General features: G+C 47.5%; 1 protein-coding gene across 1 annotated transcript in view; it reads left to right on the top strand.

The window, feature by feature from the left end:
- The window catches only part of LRIG1 (leucine rich repeats and immunoglobulin like domains 1), a 661002-nt gene that overhangs the window by 301886 nt on the left and 338743 nt on the right, over positions 1–20373 (top strand). The window contains exon 4 of the mRNA XM_069643785.1: positions 4774–4911. Within this exon, the coding sequence (XP_069499886.1) occupies positions 4774–4911 (138 nt within the window). The remainder of the gene's footprint in view (positions 1–4773; positions 4912–20373) is intronic.

Raw genomic sequence — 20373 nt, 5'->3', positions numbered from 1 at the left:
CCTATTGTTTGGGAAAGCGGTCGAAGACGCACTTAAAAATGCCAAAGATGAATATGAGACTCTCAAATCCCTTGGCCAGCTTACCAACAAACCCCCTAACCAGAGGGGGAACAATAATTTTCGTCGCCCACGCGGCCAAAATTCACAAAGAGGCAACTATGCCCAGGGACAAGGTACACAATGGAATAACAACCAGCAGTCTACCCAGAGTTACGGCAGGGGTAACAAGAGAGGTCGTGGAAGAGGCAGAGGCAGCCCCAACAAGGGCGGTGGCACGCCTCCACCAAAACAGTGACGCTCAGTTCAGGGTCCCTTGCCACGCAACCCCAGTAGGGGGACGCATTTCCACCTTCACCCAGGCTTGGGAAGGGATCACCTCAGACAGATGGGTGCTGTCAACAGTATCCGCAGGATATTGTATAGAACTACTGCAGCGTCCCCGGAATCATCCTCCACGACAAAGAGTGCACTCCCTAGAGCATCAAAGGATCCTTCTCGAGGAGATCGCCATTCTGCTAGAAAAGGACGCGATAGAACTCGTCCCAGGACACCAGGTAAACAAGGGTATCTATTCAACTTACTTCCTTGTGCCAAAGAAAGATTTGACAATGCGCCCAGTATTGGACTTACGGCCTGCCAACAAATATGTCAAGCCCCAAAAATTCCGTATGACCACGCTACAAGAGGTAATCCCCCTCCTAAAAAAGGGGGATTACATGGCAACCTTGGATATGAAAGATGCTTATTTTCATATTTCCATGCTCCAAGCGCACAAAAAGTACTTGCGCTTCAAGGTGGACAGTCGCCACTACCAATTCAAGGTACTGCCCTTCGGGATAGCTTCAGCACCAAGGGTATTCACCAAGGTACTGGCGGTGGCGGCTGCACACCTACGCAGGGAAGCAATCCCGGTGTACCCTTATCTGGACGACTGGCTCATAACGGGGGAAACCCCAGGAATTTGCAGGTCAAACATTCAGAGGACTATCGACCTCCTCCACGAATTAGGCTTCTCCATCAACGAGAAAAAGTCAAGTCTGGTGCCAAGCACCTCAAAACAGTTTCTAGGAGCTATCCTAGATACTCAGAAAGGATTGACCTTCTCTTCGGAAGAGAGAATTCGGAATATACTTCTGCAAATTCCGCATTATCAGTCAGGTCAACAGATAACAGTACGCAAAGCTATGCGGTTACTGGGCATGATGGCGTCATGCATTTACCTGGTCCCCCACGCGCGTCTGCGCATGCGTCCCATGCAGGAATGGTTGGCGAAACAGTGGTCTCAGGCAAGTGGTCATTGGGACGATCTAGTGGTCGTTTCGCCAACACTCGTACAGAGCCTACACTGGTGGACAAGAGAGAATCTCGCAAAGGGGAAACCCTTTTACGATCCCGAAGTACAAGCCGTGGTGACTACAGATGCATGCCTGACTGGGTGGGGAGCTCACCATCTCCACCACACAGCTCAGGGTCTCTGGTCTCACTCAGTAGCCAAGAACCACATCAATCTGCTAGAGCTTCTGGCAGTATTCCGAGCGCTAAGGGCGTTCGAGCCCCATCTACTGAACTTGTCGGTGCAGATCAGGACGGACAGCACGACAGCCATGTTCTATCTGAACAAGCAAGGGGGGACTCGTTCGCCAAATCTGTCCAAGCTTGCCCAGAAAATATGGATATGGGCACTCAGACGGAACATCTTCCTGTCATCGCAACATGTTCCAGGGGAGCTCAATTCCCTAGCGGATGCTCTAAGCAGAGACTCCCTCCCAGAAGAACACGAATGGGTCCTTCACAGAGACGTAGTAAGAAATCTCTTCTCTCAGTGGGGTTTCCCCACTATAGACCTATTCGCCACAAGCGAAAACAAACAATGCCCAGGATTTGCATCCAGGTTCCCCCAGCCGGACTCCCAAGGGAATGCCCTGTGGATGAACTGGTCAGGGATGTTTGCGTACGCTTTTCCACCAACTCCTCTCATCAGGAAGGTGGTGTACAAGATGAACAAGGAATCTATGACGCTCATCCTAGTTGCTCCCATGTGGGCGAGACAACCATGGTTTCCACACCTACGCAGGATGGCGGTGTGCGAACCCATCAGACTCCCAGCCTGGTACAACCTACTGTCCCAGCAACAGGGTCAAACAGTGCATCAGGAACCCAACTCTATGAACCTAGCAGCATGGCTCCTGAAGTCATAGAGTTTGGACATCTCAAATTACCACAGAGGTGTATGGACATTCTAAAGGAGTCCAGGAAACCAAATACAAGGCACTGTTACTTTGATAAGTGGAAAAGATTCGTTATCTGGTGCCAGAATAAACAAATCAACCCGGTTGATTGCACTCCTTCCAACGTTGTGACATACATGCTCCACCTGCTGGATGCAGGGTTGGTTTTTAACTCGCTGAAAGTACACCTGGCAGCCCTCTCGGCTTACACCACATCCCATAACAAGGTCTCGTGGTGGAAAGTACCAGTGGTTAAAGCCTTCATGGAAGGAGTAAAGAGACTTCACCCTCCTATTTCGAACCCACCGCCAGGATGGGACCTCAACGTGGTGCTAGCTAAGCTCATGGGACCCCCATTCGAACCCATGCATAAAAGTAGTCTCAAACACCTGACTTATAAAACGGCCTTCTTAGTAGCCATTACCTCCATAAGAAGGGTCAGTGAAATTCAGGCTCTGTCAGTGCAGGATCCTTTCTTTACTATCCACAAGGACAAACTGGTTTTACGCACACACCCTAGGTTCTCACCTAAATTCATATCCAAGTTCCATGTAAACCAGTCCATCGAGCTTCCGGCTTTCTTCCAGAACCCGCAAAGCTCGGCTGAGGTGAAACTACACACCCTAGATGTGCGTAGGGCGGTCCTATACTATGTAAATAAAACCAGACCGCTAAGGAAAACAGATCAACTGTTTGTCTCCGTAGCTACAGGCAGAGAGGGGGATCGCGTCTCTAAGGGCGCTATCTCGAAGTGGATTATCAACTGTATACAGCTGTGTTACTCTCTTTCTGACAAGACTCTGCCTTTTACGCCAAGGGCCCACTCTACTAGAGGCATTGGTGCCACTCTGGCTTTCATTGCAAATGTTCCCCTCGACACCATTTGCAAAGCGGCTACTTGGAGCTCTATTCACACTTTTACTCAGCATTACTGCATTGACACTCATTCCAAGACAGATACACAAGTGGGACAAGCGGTTCTAAGACACCTGTTTGCTCATGACCCTTCTCACATCCCACCTCCTTCTTCTGGTACTGCTCGCTAATCTATGCACAGCATGTGATCTAAGCAGATTCCACAAGCCTCAGAAGGGATACATTACTCACCGTAATCGTATTTCTGATGCTTGTATCTGCTTAGATTCACATGCGACCCACCCTTCCTCCCCTCCGAGAGAAGGCGCATGATTGCTTGTAGTCTTACCTTTTCTGTCTATCTGCTTGGATTATCTGTACTCACGCTACTCCTCATGCTTCCTCATGTCAGAAAAAATACAATCTGAGGATCCTACACGCGTGAGGGATCTTGGGTACAGTGGACGTCACACTAGGGATAGTATTACTGGCACGCCTGTGTCGACGCCCATTTTCGACTTTCGAAAAACAAACTGTAATACTCCGCAGCTTCCACTAGATGTCGGCCTATGCACAGCATGTGAATCTAAGCAGATACAAGCATCAGAAATACGATTACGGTGAGTAATGTATCCCATATATATGAGAGATTACACAACGCCACATAGTAGCCATTGCTGGAAGTTAACCTCCTGTTCGGAGCCACAACAAGGCATTGTGGGTATGCAAATTAGCACAAATGCAAACCTTTTTCTCGAGGAAATTGTCTTTGTCAAACAGGGCAGTGCTACTTCATACATAGCTTAATTAACCCAAGCAATTATGCGTGTTAACGCTTTGACGTTTGTTGAAGGAGCATGACCCCAGCCTTTGCAATGTCTAGAAATAATTTGGAATCAAGGTCTGAATTGCCACGTGCAATTCGTATGTTTAGTATGTGAACCTATATTTTTTGTTGGTCTGTTGTAAATGTTAGTGCAGGCTGCTGCCTGAAGCCTCACAGGGACACGTTCTCATTGTCTTGACAAAATGGTACATATAATTAGCAGTGCTACAGTGGGGGCAGTTGACCCAGTCCCTATTTCCTGCTTGGGCTCCTTTCAGCTCACAATGTGCCCTCTGTTGCTCATGGTACTGAAATGGTATTGACCCAATGCCTCATGTGTAACATTTCACCACTTTGACTATAAAACCTGCCTCCATCACTGTAAGAAGGGCTGTCCTGGGGGAGAGAATAGAACCTGGATACCTCCCCAACACCCCACTCAACTTTCTCCCACTTGGAGTGGCACAAAATATCTTGAATGGTGGAAGATTCCCCCAGCCCCTTTTTAAACTAGTGAGTGAACCTCACGTTTATGAGCCATACATGCAAAGTTATCTATTGTTTAAAAATGTTTCAACATTTTAAACTAAAGGTTTTTGTTTTTGTAGAATAATTTTATAATTGCTGTGTATGTGACAAACCGTTTGTGTGCTATTGTATGAATAACTATTTAAATATTAAACATGGAGCAAGGCAAGCAAGACTAAATTACTATGCGCTTTTAGTATACCTGCAGCAAAACAAAGGTATTTGAATTTTGTTTCCCAGGCAATAAAAGTATCTTTATTTTGGAAAAATGTTTGAATCCCTAGATTTAAAAGAAATGTAGCTAAGTAACCTTGGCCCATGTCTCTTCTCTTTCAGGCATCACAATAAGATCCAGAGCATTGAGGCAAACCAGCTAAAGCCATACCGATCCCTAGAAACCTTGGACCTCAGCGCCAACAACATTACAGAGATCCGAAGCACTTATTTTCCGCAGGGACTTCCAATTAAGGAGCTGTATGTATGTTTTTGTTATATAAGTAATTGGGATAGCCATCCGCAAATTTTAGATCCGCGATGACCAGTTTTTTGGGAAGGTTGTTATTGACTTGCTATAATGCATATTTGAAATGAAGAGCAAAATGGGCATCTAGCCCAAAAAAAACTAGCCTTATTCTATGCAAGGAATGATTGTACCAGATAGACTCAGACTCGGAGTAAGCATTACTCATTCTCTGCTGAAAACACGGGCTCCTTATAAGCAGACAATGTGTGACTCTAAATACCACAACCTTTTATAGGCACTCGTCGAGGAAGTATACAAAAATAAATGTTTCATCCCATAAATCGTTCATATATGGCACACTGCACCAGTCGGGGGAGACAAGCAACAGGGGTACATTTTGCCAGAAGGGCTCTGTCGAGATTGATTTTCGCCATTCCCACCAATCTTAATTAGACACACTTTATGTAAATCACATGATTGCAGTCTACAAGCATGGCAGATAATAGCTGCATTCCTATCTTTCCCAATAGAACAGCCCAGTTTATTTCAAAAAGAGCAGGTAGATATAGTGGACATGAACCTACGGCACATTACATCGGAATCAAGAAATACCTGGTCCCATCCCTTCCCAGAACCGCTACTTATATCATACTATATCATCAGCATTGCATTAACTGTAGAGAGTCAATGCCATATTTCATTCATGCATTCTGGATTAATTCAAAGTGTACTCTTAAAAGGATTAATCCCTGGGGTCCAGCATGTAGGATTCAATAACCAGTCCATCAATTGGCATAAAGTGCATTTTCTCATTTTCGTGCTGCAAACCCGCCAATCAAGAAGAAGAGTTACACTATGTTTGAATCTATTAACATAGGATTCACCTTACTTGGGAATCCAAGGCAGCTTGTCTACTCCTCTTAACACTCTCCCTCAGATCCAACACAGAACGGCAAGTCTCTGGTATGAACTGAAAGGCCACGTTGCACAGCATCGCTTTAATTGCGTCAGAGAGATATTAGTGAAAAAGTGGATTCTGCATTCTGTTAGAAAATAGTTAAAACTGTTTTCTCATATCAGTACATGCTATTCCATTCAGGATTTATGCAAGTTAAAAAAACAAGAAAGCATTGCCCATTTTAAAGCTGCAGAAAAATCTTTCAGCCACTGCCAATTACCAAGTCGATAATCGTCTACCAAGTCCTTACTTTGAGGCGACTTCTACCTCAGGAATGCTCCAGCATCAGACTAATCCCATGCCGCGAGAAGGCTCCTACTGCTGCTATGCCTTTTTCACAATTTGTATTTTTTTTTGTATAAGGATTTATTCTGAGCTGAAATTCTGTTGTCAAGATTGGGGTTGCAGTGCTGACCCCACCTTGCTGGGCAGCTGGGGCAGTATCCAGAGGATCCCGTTTCTTTTGCTTGGGGATCCACGTAGCCCTGCAAGGCTCAGTTGCACATTGAGGTTTCATCTGGATGTCAGTGAAAGGCTTAAGCAGGGCAAAGATCCTTCGCCCATGGTCAGTGGGGCCAGTTACCAGGGAAGGAAAGTCTACTACATGGGCTCTAGTGAAAGGAATGCAGGGTGAGCGCGTTCTGCTAAGAAGTTCCAATATTTTTTGTTCATATTCATTGCTTGGGAGATTTCTTTGCTGCCCTCTGAGTGGTCTGAAACCATTTATCCTAAGGTTACGGCTGAGATAACCACAAGATAGTCCAACCTCTCTCTTGGTAAACTTAGCAGATACGTCTTAGTGTCACTTATGGGCGGGCAGAAGGCAGGTAAAATTCATCCCAATAGACAAACGGAGATTCCATTGCGCTGGTATACAGAAAAATACACACTTTATTACAGAGGTGCACAGAAGTCGCTGGACGTTCAAAATAAGTACTTTAACTTTAGGACACAGACCGGAAGCACAGCATATATAAAATCAGCAATGGCTCATAGGGCAGACCCTTCATACTCCGATGGACAATACCAGACGCCTACGTAATGGCAAACTCGGAGAAAAAGGCATCCCTAGACATTAGAAACATACTTAAGTCATGATCAGGACCCCAAGAGAAAATGCATTGAAGGTCACAGGATTCCTTAACTTCTAGTGTACAGTAAAACAGTTTACCCACGGGTAAACCATATACTTGGGTGTAGCACCTGGAGGGAGTGAAGAGGTTAAACCATGTTAAACAATGTATAGGCAGCAACCAAAAGTCAGATTACAGTTGGACTTTGAATACAACGCCTACATGTTGTCAATACATTCCTGGAAAAGGGAAAATCAAATTAATAAAAATAACCAAAGTTAAACACTGTAAAAACAATATATTTCTTTGAACAGGAGTGCAGTGATTTATCATTTTAAATTCCCCAACAAATCACTAATTAAAAATCCAGTGTTTGTGGTAAAAATGCAAGGACCTGTAAAAAAATTTTAATAAATAAAAGTCCAGGTTCATTTAACCGTTTAAAAAAAAAAAATGTCCCTTTTGGAAATAACTGGATAACTGGACAAAGTCTATAGGCAAGCTGCAAGTCCCAACCCAAGGATCACCAGAACACTTTTGAAGAGCTCCAGGTCTAGGACCCAGCCTCCTGGAGAATGATGGATGGCATAAGGATTCAAGCCACTTGCGAACAGAAGTAGTGGGGGACCTGCAAAACATCACTACTCTAGGAGCCAGAGGACCCCCTAAATACTATTGCAAAGAATAGATCCTGGCCGCCGGATCCAGAGGAAAGTACTACATGCCTCTCGATATCCAGACATGTGCACACTCGCCCATGCAGGAGGAAAAGAATCAGAAGACAGGCCTTCTGGCTTCTCCCCCAGACTCTTCTCTTCAGGGGACTTGCTTCTGTCCTGGTCTCTACCAGGATCTTAGAAAAGGCTGCTTTGGCTGCTTCTCTGGCAGGGCAGCTCTCCCACCTGTTAGGGTCAATCAGTTTCCATCTAGGCTACGCTCCAGGGTAGTGCAGGCTCCCACCCAGGCAACGTCTCCTCTTTCAGGGTACAACTCCTCTTCCATTCACCTGGGTCTGGCAAGAAGTACAGGGAACCTGTCCCTGACTGAAAAATGGTCCGAATGAGCTGGCTCTGCTTTTATAGCCAGACTCCTCCTCACCATGTTGGCAGAAATGCCTGCTTGCAGTATTGGCTGGCAGAGTGTTTCCACTCTGGTCCACTTGTGTTATTTTCTCTTTCGCTCTGTCTCTTTGTCTCTTTGTCTCTTTGTCTCTCTCTCTCTCTCTTTCTCTCTTTCTCTCTTTCTCTCTTTCTCTCTTTCTCTCTTTCTCTCTTTCTCTCTTTCTCTCTTTCTCTCTTTCTCTCTTCCTTTCTCTTCCTTTCTCTCTCTCTTCGTTCTTTCTCTCTCTCTCTTCGGTCTCTTTCTCTCTCTCTCTTCGGTCTCTTTCTCTCTCTCTCTTCGTTCTCTTTCTCTCTCTCTCTCTTCGTTCTCTTTCTCTCTCTCTCTCTTCGTTCTCTTTCTCTCTCTCTCTTCGTTCTCTTTCTCTTTTTTCATTCTTTCTCTCTCATCTAATTAAATTAAGTACCCTTTTTATATTTCCCCAGGTGCCTCTATGGGGGGGTTTGTAACCAGGTCATCCCATAGGCTCTATGATGTTCCAGACATGTTATGTTAAGTTACTTGGCATTTATGTAGCACCTTATGTATCATTGGTATGATCTCAAACCGCTGGTAGGTTGAATGCCCTCGGAAGTCAGTAGAGAGGGAAAGGGTCATAAGGTGCGTGTGTGCACCAGCTATGTGTGCAGCCAACGTGGCAGTTGTGTGCTAGTTGCTTCGTAGCGGTTGGGAGGTCAGGCATATGTGTTCATTCTGGGGGGATGACGCCCAGACTGATTTGTGGCTGTTAGGCCTGAGGAGACGCTTAAGCTAGCGGTGTGCTCAGCTGATGTTTAGTCAGGATGATGGGGAGTATGCGGCGGGTGTTAGTATGAGAACAGCTATACCGAATGTGTCGGAGTATCGCTGTGTTCTAATTGAGTGTTGGTGTGTAGGAGAGAGTAAGCATGGTGGTGTGATATGGCGGTTATCAGTTGTGCGTTTGAGCTCGGGCACTCCATCTGTACCATCCACTCCATTCGTTTCATCGCCTTCATAGGTTCCATCCACCCTACCTGTTCCATCAGTTTACCTGATTCCATCCACTCTACTTGTCCCATCCACTCTACCTGTTCCGTCCGTTCCATCCACTCCATCCGTGCAGGACTTGTGCTAGCACTGCCGAAGGGAAAGGCTAAGGTCTTTCCTCTGAGGTCCTGCAGTGCTTCTGTCGGTGTCTCCCATCCAGTTCCATCACTCAGAGCGGAGCACACCACCATCCCAGCTCCCGGTGTTGTAGCACAGTCATGCTGAGGGGTAGATACCACTTTGTTCCTTTAATGCGCCGTGAGCTGCTCTCTCGGTCCTGCTCCAGCAGGCAGCGCCGCTATCGCCTTAAGGCAGTCTTTGTTAAGTCTTTTGTGGGGATCGCGGCACTGCGCTTCACCACAGAATCCAGAAAACAAAGTGTGGACTTGCAACAGAGGCAACCAATGGACTTGCAACAGAGGCAACCAATGGAGGTCACCCAGGTATTGTCCAAGACTGAGCCACCCTGCACTCTTCCAGTTGAGAGAGACTCCTTACTTTGTGTCCCTCTGTAGGGGAAGATTTCACAGGAATGCAGTAAAGCAACAGCACAGAAAAGGACCGAAGTATTATTTAGGATCAGCCAACAAGTCGGGTCCTAAACAATACTACTAGCTCAGGTCCACACACACACACACACCGGGTGTGCATTAGGCATGTCTGTGGCAGAAAACCATGCAAACTGAGTTTAAACCACTCTGGAGGGTGCAGCGCTGTGCTTGGAGACCATGTCTGCAAAAAGGCCATTTTAGGCTTGCCTCATGTTCCACACAAACTGAAAGGGATGCCTGAAACAAAACGGCAGGGAGTAGGACTGGCTTATGAAATGCTTTTGTACTCCAATTGCTACCATTCTGATACTTTGGGCTACGAATTATGGTAAAAATGAGTGCACCCATGGTGAAGTCAAAATTAAATTAAAACTGGCACTTGCCTACTTTAGTTTGGTGATAGAATCGCACTGGGACCAAAATTGGGTGCTTAAAAAGTATCTCTTCCCTTATAGCCACATGGACTATTAGTTCAGCACATCACAAAAGAGATTACTGTGCCAAGGGGACTTGGGTAAAAGTACCTCTGGCCACAAAAATTAAGTAAAAAACAGGGAAGTTATAAAAAGGAAGCCGAATGAGAGAATCAGAAAAATTGAATGATTTCCTAACAGTCACAAATACAATCAAAAGCAAATGAAAAGGGCCAAGGAAACCAAAAACATCCACTCTTGGGTGAATTACTACTAGTTTCACAGTAGTTAAACATTAAATGATTTTAATGCAAGCCACAATGTGACATGTATCTACAGGCAGATTGACCTAGGAAGCTCAATCATTACAAATGTAAATCAACAAATGATACATGTGGCGTTATCACAAGGTGACTGCCTTGGATTGTGATTCAAGAGGAAAATACGTACAGACCCTGCTACCATAGAGGCTAACCTGGGTTACAACAATATAAACGCAAGACAGTACATGGTGCTAGATTGCACAGTGATAAAGCAGTGTGTGTGTGTGTGTGTGTTAGAACACTGGGACTTGAAGTCATGTAGTCAACACAAAGGTGTTTCAGCCTTAAAAGGCTGGGATTATAGCCATTCTTGTGTAGGCCTTCATCAGGACGGAGAACTGAAAGTTGGGAGTATCCTGTACGCTCTGTCTGAGAGATAAGACAGAGAAACATGTCAGGAGAGTGGGTATGGTTTCCGGTAAGAGAATTACCATTTAATTGGTTCACAATGAATGTTTAAGTCACTGGTACTTGCCTCGCAGGGGAGACACGTCTTACCATATCTGACTGAGTAAAGCACAGAGGGGAATCACGGTCCGACTGGTACAGGTCAGTGGTCCATCTGGGACAGGTAATGTCCTGTTGCGCAGATCCAGTCTAAGAGAGGACCACAGGGATTAATGAAGTCTATTAGGTGCTAGAAACTGATTACAGTGAGGGTGTAGGTGTGTCACATATCCGTGACTCCAGTCCGTGCTTTACTCAGCCAGAGACGGTAAGACCCGCCTCCCCTGCGAGGCCAGCACCAGTGACACTTACGGGTAGACTCAACTGGGTAGAATAGGGTCGTAACCAGGAGCCATTGTATTATAGCATAACGGTCACGAATACATTCAAGTGGTGGGTGTTGGGATTGGGGCCCAGGCATGCACATGGACATCGGAGTATATCACTTATAGCTTTATTAAGGAGCTGGAAGAGACTAGGTTAGGTAGTTTCCTCTGTGCATTGTTTTTAAGAACGTGGTACCTTTTGAGATGTGTTGAGCCTTTCAAATGTAAAAAATAAATGTTTGAACCAAACAAGGGCCCGTTCATGCAAGGCCTATGAACTTTTTGTGGCTGTAACAATTGATCCTGTGAGGAATCTGAAAGCTCACTCCTTCCACAGAAATACTTAAATAGGGCTGGGTGGCACCTGGCCAACAAAGAATCACTAGTGAGATGGTCCTTTTGTAATCCCCCATGTTACTACATGGCGAAAGGTGTTCCTGCCAGCAGACAATCTTTGCATTCTTTATAATGTATGGTTGGGTGCATTCAGTAGGTGCTTATGGCCTCTGCAGATGCTTTATATTCTGGTTACTTGCCAGCTTTGACTCTGCATAAAGGTCACATCTTACATTGTGGCAGGTATGTACTGTTCAATTAGTGTAGCAACATAAACTCCATGCTAGCCTGCAATTTAGCAACTGCAGCATTGATAGCAGTTTAACCTGGAAGTGGCATGTTTAAACAACCAGCGTGGCACTCAGTCTGTCATAATTCAAACATAGCTTTTCTTTACCCCGGCACCTTTGCCCATTACGTACCCTTGTGGTGCTGTTAATCTTCTATCATTGCTAAAATCTTGAGCTTTTGTGATCAGTCATAGACTGGAATATTTGGGAAAGATTTGTTAAAAAGTTAAGAGAACCAAAAAAAGCACTTTCAGCTACTCCCCATTCATCTTCCCTTTGATAAAAATTGTCACTTTTTGCTCCATTGCACAGCAAAAACTGTTAGCTGGATTTGGACCAGGTTTGAAACAACTTGGGCACGAAACGTTGACTCGCAATCCTTGTGGGGTTTTTCTGTCCAGTAATTAAATTGGTTTAGTATTTGATGCAGAAAGAGTGCCCCCCCTTCTCTCCCCAAAAAAATAGTGCTCTCCCCATGCAGGGTTATAAATTGAGATTCAATGAGCATGAGCTAAAACCAGCTCATGGGTGTCAGGCATCACCCAATAGGCAGGAGCTACTGCAGGGGAGCCAGGAGTTACCAGAGAAGCTCATTTAACTTTTTCTCCATACCATTGTGTTTAAATGTGTATTAGATGTGTTCTAATTCTTCTTTATTAACGTTCTCAAATATTCAAAATTAATATCCCATTTACATGTTTGGAAAGCACCAGTTGGCCCTAGGAGCCAAAAGTACCTCCTTATAGCTATTGGTATCAAGCTAACCAGGCTTTTACTATGGCTTGAAGCAGGAGCTAAATAGTTCCCAGCTCCCCTCAATTTCAAACCCTGCCATGATGCATTGCAGCACAGAGGCTTTTCAGAAATGAAAAATCTTCCATGGGTTTTTTTTCTCCGAGACATGGCCGCGGCTGTACCCCCATTTATCGGAAAATGGAGGCAGAAAAACTGTGAAATGGAATTAGGCTTTTGGGAGCTATTTGGGAGTTGGAGGTGGGCTATAGGCCGAGTTTGCAGCACAAATGTTTTCCCGTAGCTGCAAATGTTCAGCAGGATAACCGCGGCTACCGAAGACGAGATTGGCAATGAAAGTACTTCATATGGAACAGCAAGTGTTTGAGGGGATGTGAGAAAGGGCTAGGGAGGCAAATGGCAGTTTGCGAGGGTGGAGGGACGGATCGTGCCATAAGGAGAGGGGCACTTGCTGAGTGAGTGGGTTCCACAGAACATATATATTTTTTGCCAATAATGGCAGCAATATGTAGTGCACTTGTATTATAGTTGCTGTTATGGGGAAAAAGAAAAAAAAAGGATATTTATACAGCTTTGGTGCAGTCGGGGCAGAAAAAATGACTGGCCATGACTATTGGCTTGGGAGTGCAAATGCCGTGGCCAAAGGCCAGTGCTAGAGGCCAGGGAGTGATTTAAAAACTACAGTGGGCACAGCCGTAAGCTCTGGCCATGTCTAGGGGGCGGTTACTGATTTAAAATGTACAGTGGCACGGCCAAAGGCCATGGCCATTGGTGGTGAAAGAAATAGTGGGCACGACCATATACTATGGGATGGCAAAACCCTTGAAATTCAAGGAAAAAACTTTATAGTGCAGTTAAGGTGACTAAACATAACGCAACAAAACTCTTGAAATTCTGTGCATTGGGAAACTCAGGACCGGCTTAACTTTGCGCGTTCCCACTGCAGAACACAAGAACATATATATCTTTTAAGAGAAGGGATTCACAATGCCATACAAAATGGCTTAATGGGGGATATAACATTATGGGGGGGATCAATGGGAACAGCGAGTTAAGCCGGTCCTGAGTTTCCCAATGCGTTATATATTCTATAATTCTATAGTTAAGTTGACAGCCTTGAGTGATAGGAAATCCAAAAATTCTATTGCTAATAACTTGACTTGCAGGACGGCTGTGGCTGATAATTATCAAACAAAACACGCCTCCCCCCATACACCCTAACTGGACATTTTGAGAAAGATTTGTTGCAAAATTAAAAAGTTGTTGAAGAAAGAAAAGCTGTTTTAGGCCTAATCCCATTCATTTTCCCATAGAAGAAAAAGTCCAAATTTGGTAAAGTCGAGGCACATAAACTGCTGGACGGATTTGGAACAAATAAGAAACATGACCGCTTAATTTCTGGGACAGGTTTGGGGTTATTCCAACCTGGAGTTTTAAAAATATTCCACGTGTAAGAGGGTAACTCCTGCTCCCAAAAAATAGGTACATCGCCCATGATATTTTGAAGCAGAGAGGCTTTTAGAAATGAAAATCCCAAATGTTTGTTTATTTTTGCTAGATGCAAGTGATTACTGCAGTAATGGCTGGGGAATGTGAAAACAAAAGCTGCTCCAAAAGCTATTTGGACGAAGAAAAAGGATGACATTGTACCAGGAAGAGGTGCTGGAGGTGGTTCTGGGGAGCCAGTTACGGTTCGGTTTTTTTTTTTTTTTTTTTTTTTTTTTTTTGTATTATTGGAGGAATACCATGGGAATTTTTCAAGATTACCTTGGCTACAATGGATGACTCGCTCAGAAAATAAATGCTTCACTTGAACCAAAGAGTGAAAGGGTGTAATGGGAAAGGGCCCGGGATGGGGAAAAAACAGTTGAGGGAAACGTGGGAGGTGGGGGCATGGAAAGAGAAGAGGGGCACTTGGTGAGTCCCTGTGAGGGCAGGGAAGAGTTTTTGATTTTCAAGCGTTTTCCCATTATCGCGGGAATACCGCAGGCATGAGTAGATGATTGCAGCTGTATCTGTAGTTAATCACTGTTATCGGGTGGAATCCCACAGGAATCGGATGAGTGGGGACATTTTATTTATACCTAAAGGGCCCAAAGGAACCTATTGGTGCAACATGTACAGTGGCCACGGCCAAATGCCATGGCTAGTGGATCCCCAAAGAAACCTATTGTTGTAACGTGTACAGTGGCCACCTCTGAGGGCCTTGGACCTTGGGTAGTGGGCGCTAAAGAAACTAGTAGAGCAAAACCCTTCAAATTCCATGAAAAAACTTTAGTTAAGAGAGATTTAACATGGAAAAATGGCTGCAAAACCTTTGAAATTCAGTGAAAAAACCTTTGAGAGTTCAGGAGATCAGATTTAATGCAACAAAACACTGAACATTCAGCACCACATTTGAAGCAAGTCCACCGTAACTTTGTGTCCCCTGTTGCGCAGCATATGACCAAGAACAGATTCTTGTTGGGGGGGGGGGGGGGTGGGTAGAAACAGTACTGCCAGCAACATTTTCCCCTACTGTGGAGTAAATAGATGTGCAAACGCCTCGTCTGCCCACAGAGGGCTGAAATATTCTGGAAGTTTTTTTCCCCGCCTCAATGCCATGTATTACAGCCAATTGTGGCTCAGCATTCCCTCATGGCCTGCAGGCCGAAATCAGTTTCGGCTCCAGCCCTTTATCAGGAAGGCAGCAACAGCAGTTTCCAATCCTATGGCAAAAAGGTCACTCACCCCTACTGAAGCACTTTACACCTGGTGTTGGTTATGAGGTTGCAGGATGCCTCTATATTTGATAAAGGGGGAGGTGCGTCAGCTCACGGTTTCCTTGCCAGTGTCGCACAAAATCTCAAGCCTTTACTGCCCATCAGTGGAAGGGCAAAGTGTGTAATCCCACAGGTGCTGGCACATTCTCTGGTACTGCCTGCACCTATTGATCATATGAATATGTACTTGTGTACCCATCATCTGAATATGCAACCTTGGTTCTAGTCTTGAAAACGCACCACTCACAACTCTAATCCAATCCGCGTCATGCAGATGAGAAATTCGGGGACACTCAATTCTTTAGGGTGTACCCTGCACCCATAGGTCCACTGGCAACGCAGTCTGAGGATGAGATAAGCTTAGCTGACAGTCTGGCTGTAAATGCTAACTAGTCAGGCCTTGAGTCCCAGATTACTCCTACGTCCCGTCCCCTATCCTCCATACTTGTGGGACATCTCTCCGTCCTGTGGGACGGGACCGGAGCACTTTGTAAAAAGCATCCAAATTTTTCCAAAAATGTGTCCTTCCTCTCTTTCCTGTGCGGGGCTCAGCATGCGGTCGTAACCCGCCCACCTTGGCTCCGCCCCACGCATCGCCTCTCAGTCCTTTTCTCTGCTCGATCGGGGCCGGACGCACTTACATCCTCTGAAGATTTTCTTCCCTGTTTTCCTCTCTGGCTCTCGCTAGCGTTCGTCTTATAGTCTGTCTGTCTTTTAAATTAGACTTTCCAGACTGCTCTTCGTGTCATCGTCGCTTCGCGTGGGCGGATCCCCATCCTCTTTGTTTAGAGTGTTTGGGTCCGGAACACCGCTGGGACTCCTGTTTTTACTGTGACTCCCTTTAGGTCCGGGCTCTTCAACGTCGTTTGGAACGGTGGGAGGAGGTGTTCCGACGCGCTCCTCCATCTCATTTTCAGGCGTTCATCGACAAGAAGAAGAAACGCCCAGTATGTTCTTTAGTTTTATTAGATACCTTCCCGGGTTCCTCTCGAGCCGGGAGGGGCGTTGATCGCTCTGTCACCGGGGTTCGCCCTGAGGTGCCTGTCGGGCCTAATAATTCTACCAGAGTTTTCTCCGAGGGTCCCCGTAAGGGGCCTGTGTACACCGGAGTAACTTTCGAGGCCCCTCCTGTGGGGGCTATGTGTAGACCCAGTACTGCTGAGTCACAGGGTACCAGAGTTTGCTCCGAGTCCTCTCTTTCGGCTTCCCTTAAAGACAAGACCGGGGTGCGCCCCGAGGCCTTGGCTGGGCTTGTGTTTACCGAACGGATGTTCGAGGCCCGTGCCGATAAGGCTATTACCGGGCCTAGGCCCGAGGTCCCTTGTACAGAGGCTAAGGCTACCAGCAGTTCTGAGGGGCCGGGCAGGGCCCCGTCGGTGAAAGCGGTTTCTCACTGTTCCCGCTCTTGTGGTCTATTGAGGGGGCAAAGAAGCAAGGTTCTTCTTTTACCGGCAGTGCCAAGGTCCTTCCTTCGAAGGCTCAGTTGGCGGTTGGTATGTCGCAGAAACATTCCAGGCCTCATAGTACCGGCTCTGCTGAGGTTCCTTATGTTAAGGCTAAAATTAAGACCCCTGATCCATTGACGGGGACCCCTGCCTCACCTCACGTGCCGCAGTTCCCCTCAGATGAATACAAACGGCGGCCATTTTGGGTACTACCCCTACAACTACGCCATCGGCCTCTGGTGTAGGGTTCGGTCCCTTGGGTGAACATAAGGTCACTTGTGCGTATCCTTACCGGCCCGTTTATGATTGGAACGCCCGGATGCCTCTTCCGCACAATGTTTTGTTGCCTGCAGGGGCGGCCCCTTTGATTTATGTGGATACGTCGGCGGACGGCCCAGCCTGGCACCCTTCTCCGTTACGTCCCTGGAATTGCCCACCTCATGAGCGGCCTCCTCAGGTTCCGAAGCAATCTCCTGAGGACGCTCTTTTCGGTAAATTTCAAGTGCTTATGCGCACCGACCCCATGAGGGAGTATTTCAAAGGGCTTTTTAAGGAAATTTGTCCACCAGCGCCTCTGGCTCCACCCGTTCCTCAGGTGGTTCCGCCGACGCCTCCTTTGCCCGTGGTGCCTGTCCCTGCTCTTCCGCCTTTGCCACCGTTGCCCCAGTGGACAAGGCAGTGCCTGACACAGTTCAGCAGGATCCTGACCTGTCAGATGACCCTCAAGGCGAGCAGAACAACGAGGACCTTCCCCGCTCTGTTAGAGCTTTTCGTGACCGGGTACTGGACATGATGAATTTCTTAGATGCCCCGGTTCCCGAGGCACCTGCTCCACAGGAGGGCGTGCTTTCTGGGGCGTTAACCCTGTCTCCTTTGGAGCGTACCGGCCTTTTCCTGCAGAAGGATGTTTTTGCTGAGGTCCTAAGAGTCTGGGAGAAGCCACACTCAGGACTTTTCGTCAATAAAAAGATTGACGCGAGGTACAGGCTGCACTCTTCGGAGGAAGTGGATTTGGCGTCTTGTCTGCCTCCCTCCTCCACAGTGGTGGCTGCGGCCACGTTGCAATCCAGACCTTGAGCATCCTCTTCCGCGACGGCTACTCAGGTCTTGGGAAAGGAGGACAAGCTCCTGGATTCTCTAGGGAGGAAAACCTTTGCCAATTCGGCTTTGCAGCTCAGGCAGGCCAATGCCGAATTGATTTTGGCGGGAGCTAACATGCGGATGTGGAAAGGTCTGTCGGAGTTTGAGGAGCATATTCCGGTCGAGAAGTTGGAAGATTTCAGAGGTGGCCTTTCCGATGCCAGGGTCTTGGCCCAGGATCTCCTCGAGGCTGCGGCTCATCACGTAGACACCTCGGCTCGGGGCATGATGCTCGGGGTTGATAACTCGAGGCAAGCGTGGTTGCATGCCACCAAGTTTTCGAAGGAAGTGCAAGACAAGGCTTTGGACCTTCCATTCGATGGTAAGGAGCTTTTTCATTCTTCTACTGATGTAGAGCTCACCAAAACCAAGGATAGCACTCAGACGGCTAAATCATTCTGTTCTGGTTAAAGCTCCTTTCAAACCTCAGACTGTTATCGCAGAGTCGACCTTCTTCTGGTTTCAGGGGCTTCCTCGACCGCAAATCGCGCAGAGTGGACACTCCTGCGGGAAAAATAACCGCCGTAGACAACAGCGTAAGCGGTATTTCTCCCGCTCCTCAGCCTCATCAGGTTCAGGTGGCACCGCCACCGATAAACCTGCCAAATGAGGTTTTTACATGCTCGCACGAGACCCCGGTGGGAGGACGCATCGCGTCTCATTGGGAGGCGTGGCAGACCATCACATAAGACAGATGGGTCTTGTCAGTCGCTCGGGCGGGCTTCCGCTTACCTTTACCCCCTACCCCACCCCTCAACCCTCCTTTTCAGCTGTCGGGCTCACCCTCCCTCAAGGCCGAGGTTCAGAAACTTCTGCTCCTCAGAGCTGTGGAACCCGTTCCCCTTGAGGAGTGAGGGGAGGCCCTCTACTCCTGGCTGTTTACGGTGCCCAAACCCAACCAGGCTGGTCTGCGCACCATCCCAGACCTTTCCCAGTTCAATCTTTCCTTACCCCAAGAGAAATTCAAGATGATCACGCCCGGCCAGATTCGCTCCTCGTTGCAGGCGGGCGATTGGCTCAGTGTGGTGGACCTTCAGGATGCGTACATGCATATCCTGATTTGGGCTCCACACAGGAGGTACCTCCGTTTCTCTTTGGGAGAGGAGCACTTCCAGTTTCGGGTGCTTCCTTTTGGCCTCAGTTCGGCGCCGCGTGTCTTCACGAAGATGTTGGTGATTGTGGCCTATCTTCGTCTTCAGGGTATCCATGTGTATCCTCATTTGGACGATTGGCTTCTACGCAGCCCTTGTCCGCTGGCGGCAGCGGGCAACCTCCATTCTCTCCTTCAGCTCCTGTTCCATCTTGGGCTGTCGGTGAACTGGCGGAAATCCTCCATGACGGTCTCTCAGGACCTGATTTTTCTGGGTTTTCGTTGGAACACGATCGACTGCAGAGTATACCTGACCGGGGACAGAATGGCGGATCTGTTGGCCATGTGTCAGATGTTTGCGCAGTCGGAGAGCATGTTGGCCTGGTGGTTCCAGAGGCTTCTGGGCCTCATGGCTTCGTGTGTGCTGGCTCTTCCTCTTGCTCGTCTCAAAATGAGACGGACCCAGATGGCCCTTCGGAATTCATGGCGTCAGGCAGTGGACCCAGACTCCATGCGAATAATGATTCCGGAATCCATGAGAGTAGACCTGAACTGGTGGTCACCTCTCAGCAATCTGTCTGGGGGCGCGGGGTTTCAGGACCCGGTCCCTATGGTGACGATCATGACGGACTCCTCCCTCCTAGGGTGGGGTGCGACGTTGGATCTCCTTCAGGTCTCGGACCTCTGGTCGCCTCAGGACAAGCTCCTGCCAATAAACCATTTGGAGCTTCTGGCGATTTTCTTGGCGCTCAAGGCTTTCAGACCGGTCATTGTCCGTTCTTATGCGGACCACTCTGTTGACAATGTGGTGTCAATGTATTACATCAACAAGCAGGGGGGAACGAAGTCTCCCCACCCACCCCCCCTTGTGGACCTGTCCATCCAGATTTGGGAGTGGGCCGTGCTTCATGGTGTCTGGCTGCTTGCAGTGCACATCCCGGGCCAGCTGAATGTCACAGCAGATGCCCTCAGCCGGCAGACAGTGGTCAGCTACGAGTGGGAGTTGAAGGCGGAGGTCCTCTCAGGGATTTTCTTGTGCTGGTGCACACCGCAGGTGGACCTCTTCACGACGGCGAGGAACAAGAAGCTTCGTCTGTATGCCTCCAGAGGGGGGCTGAGAGCCTCCTCTCTGGGGGATGCTCTAGAGATTCCATGGCACAACATGAGAGCTTACGCCTTCCCGCCTCTGCCTCTAGTTCACCGGGCAATTTGGAAGTTGAAGAACTCGGTGAACTGTTCTCTTCTACTGATAGCCCCGTGGTGGCCGGCCAGGTTTTGGTTCTCAGAACTCCAACAACTGTCGGTTTATCCGCCGATCGGGTTACCGGTAACTCCCGATCTTCTCCACCAGGGGGAGCAGCAGCTGTGGCACCCCTCCCCACAATCGCTCAGCTTGGCGGCTTGGTGCCTGAGATCAGGTCTTTAGAGCATCTGAATTT

This window comes from Ambystoma mexicanum, chromosome 2p, assembly GCF_040938575.1.
Source record: "Ambystoma mexicanum isolate Mex_15411 chromosome 2p, UKY_AmexF1_1, whole genome shotgun sequence".
NCBI classification, from domain to species: Eukaryota; Metazoa; Chordata; class Amphibia; order Caudata; family Ambystomatidae; genus Ambystoma; species Ambystoma mexicanum.
Note: the sequence above shows the minus strand (reverse complement) of the source record. Positions and strands in the feature narration are given on the sequence as shown.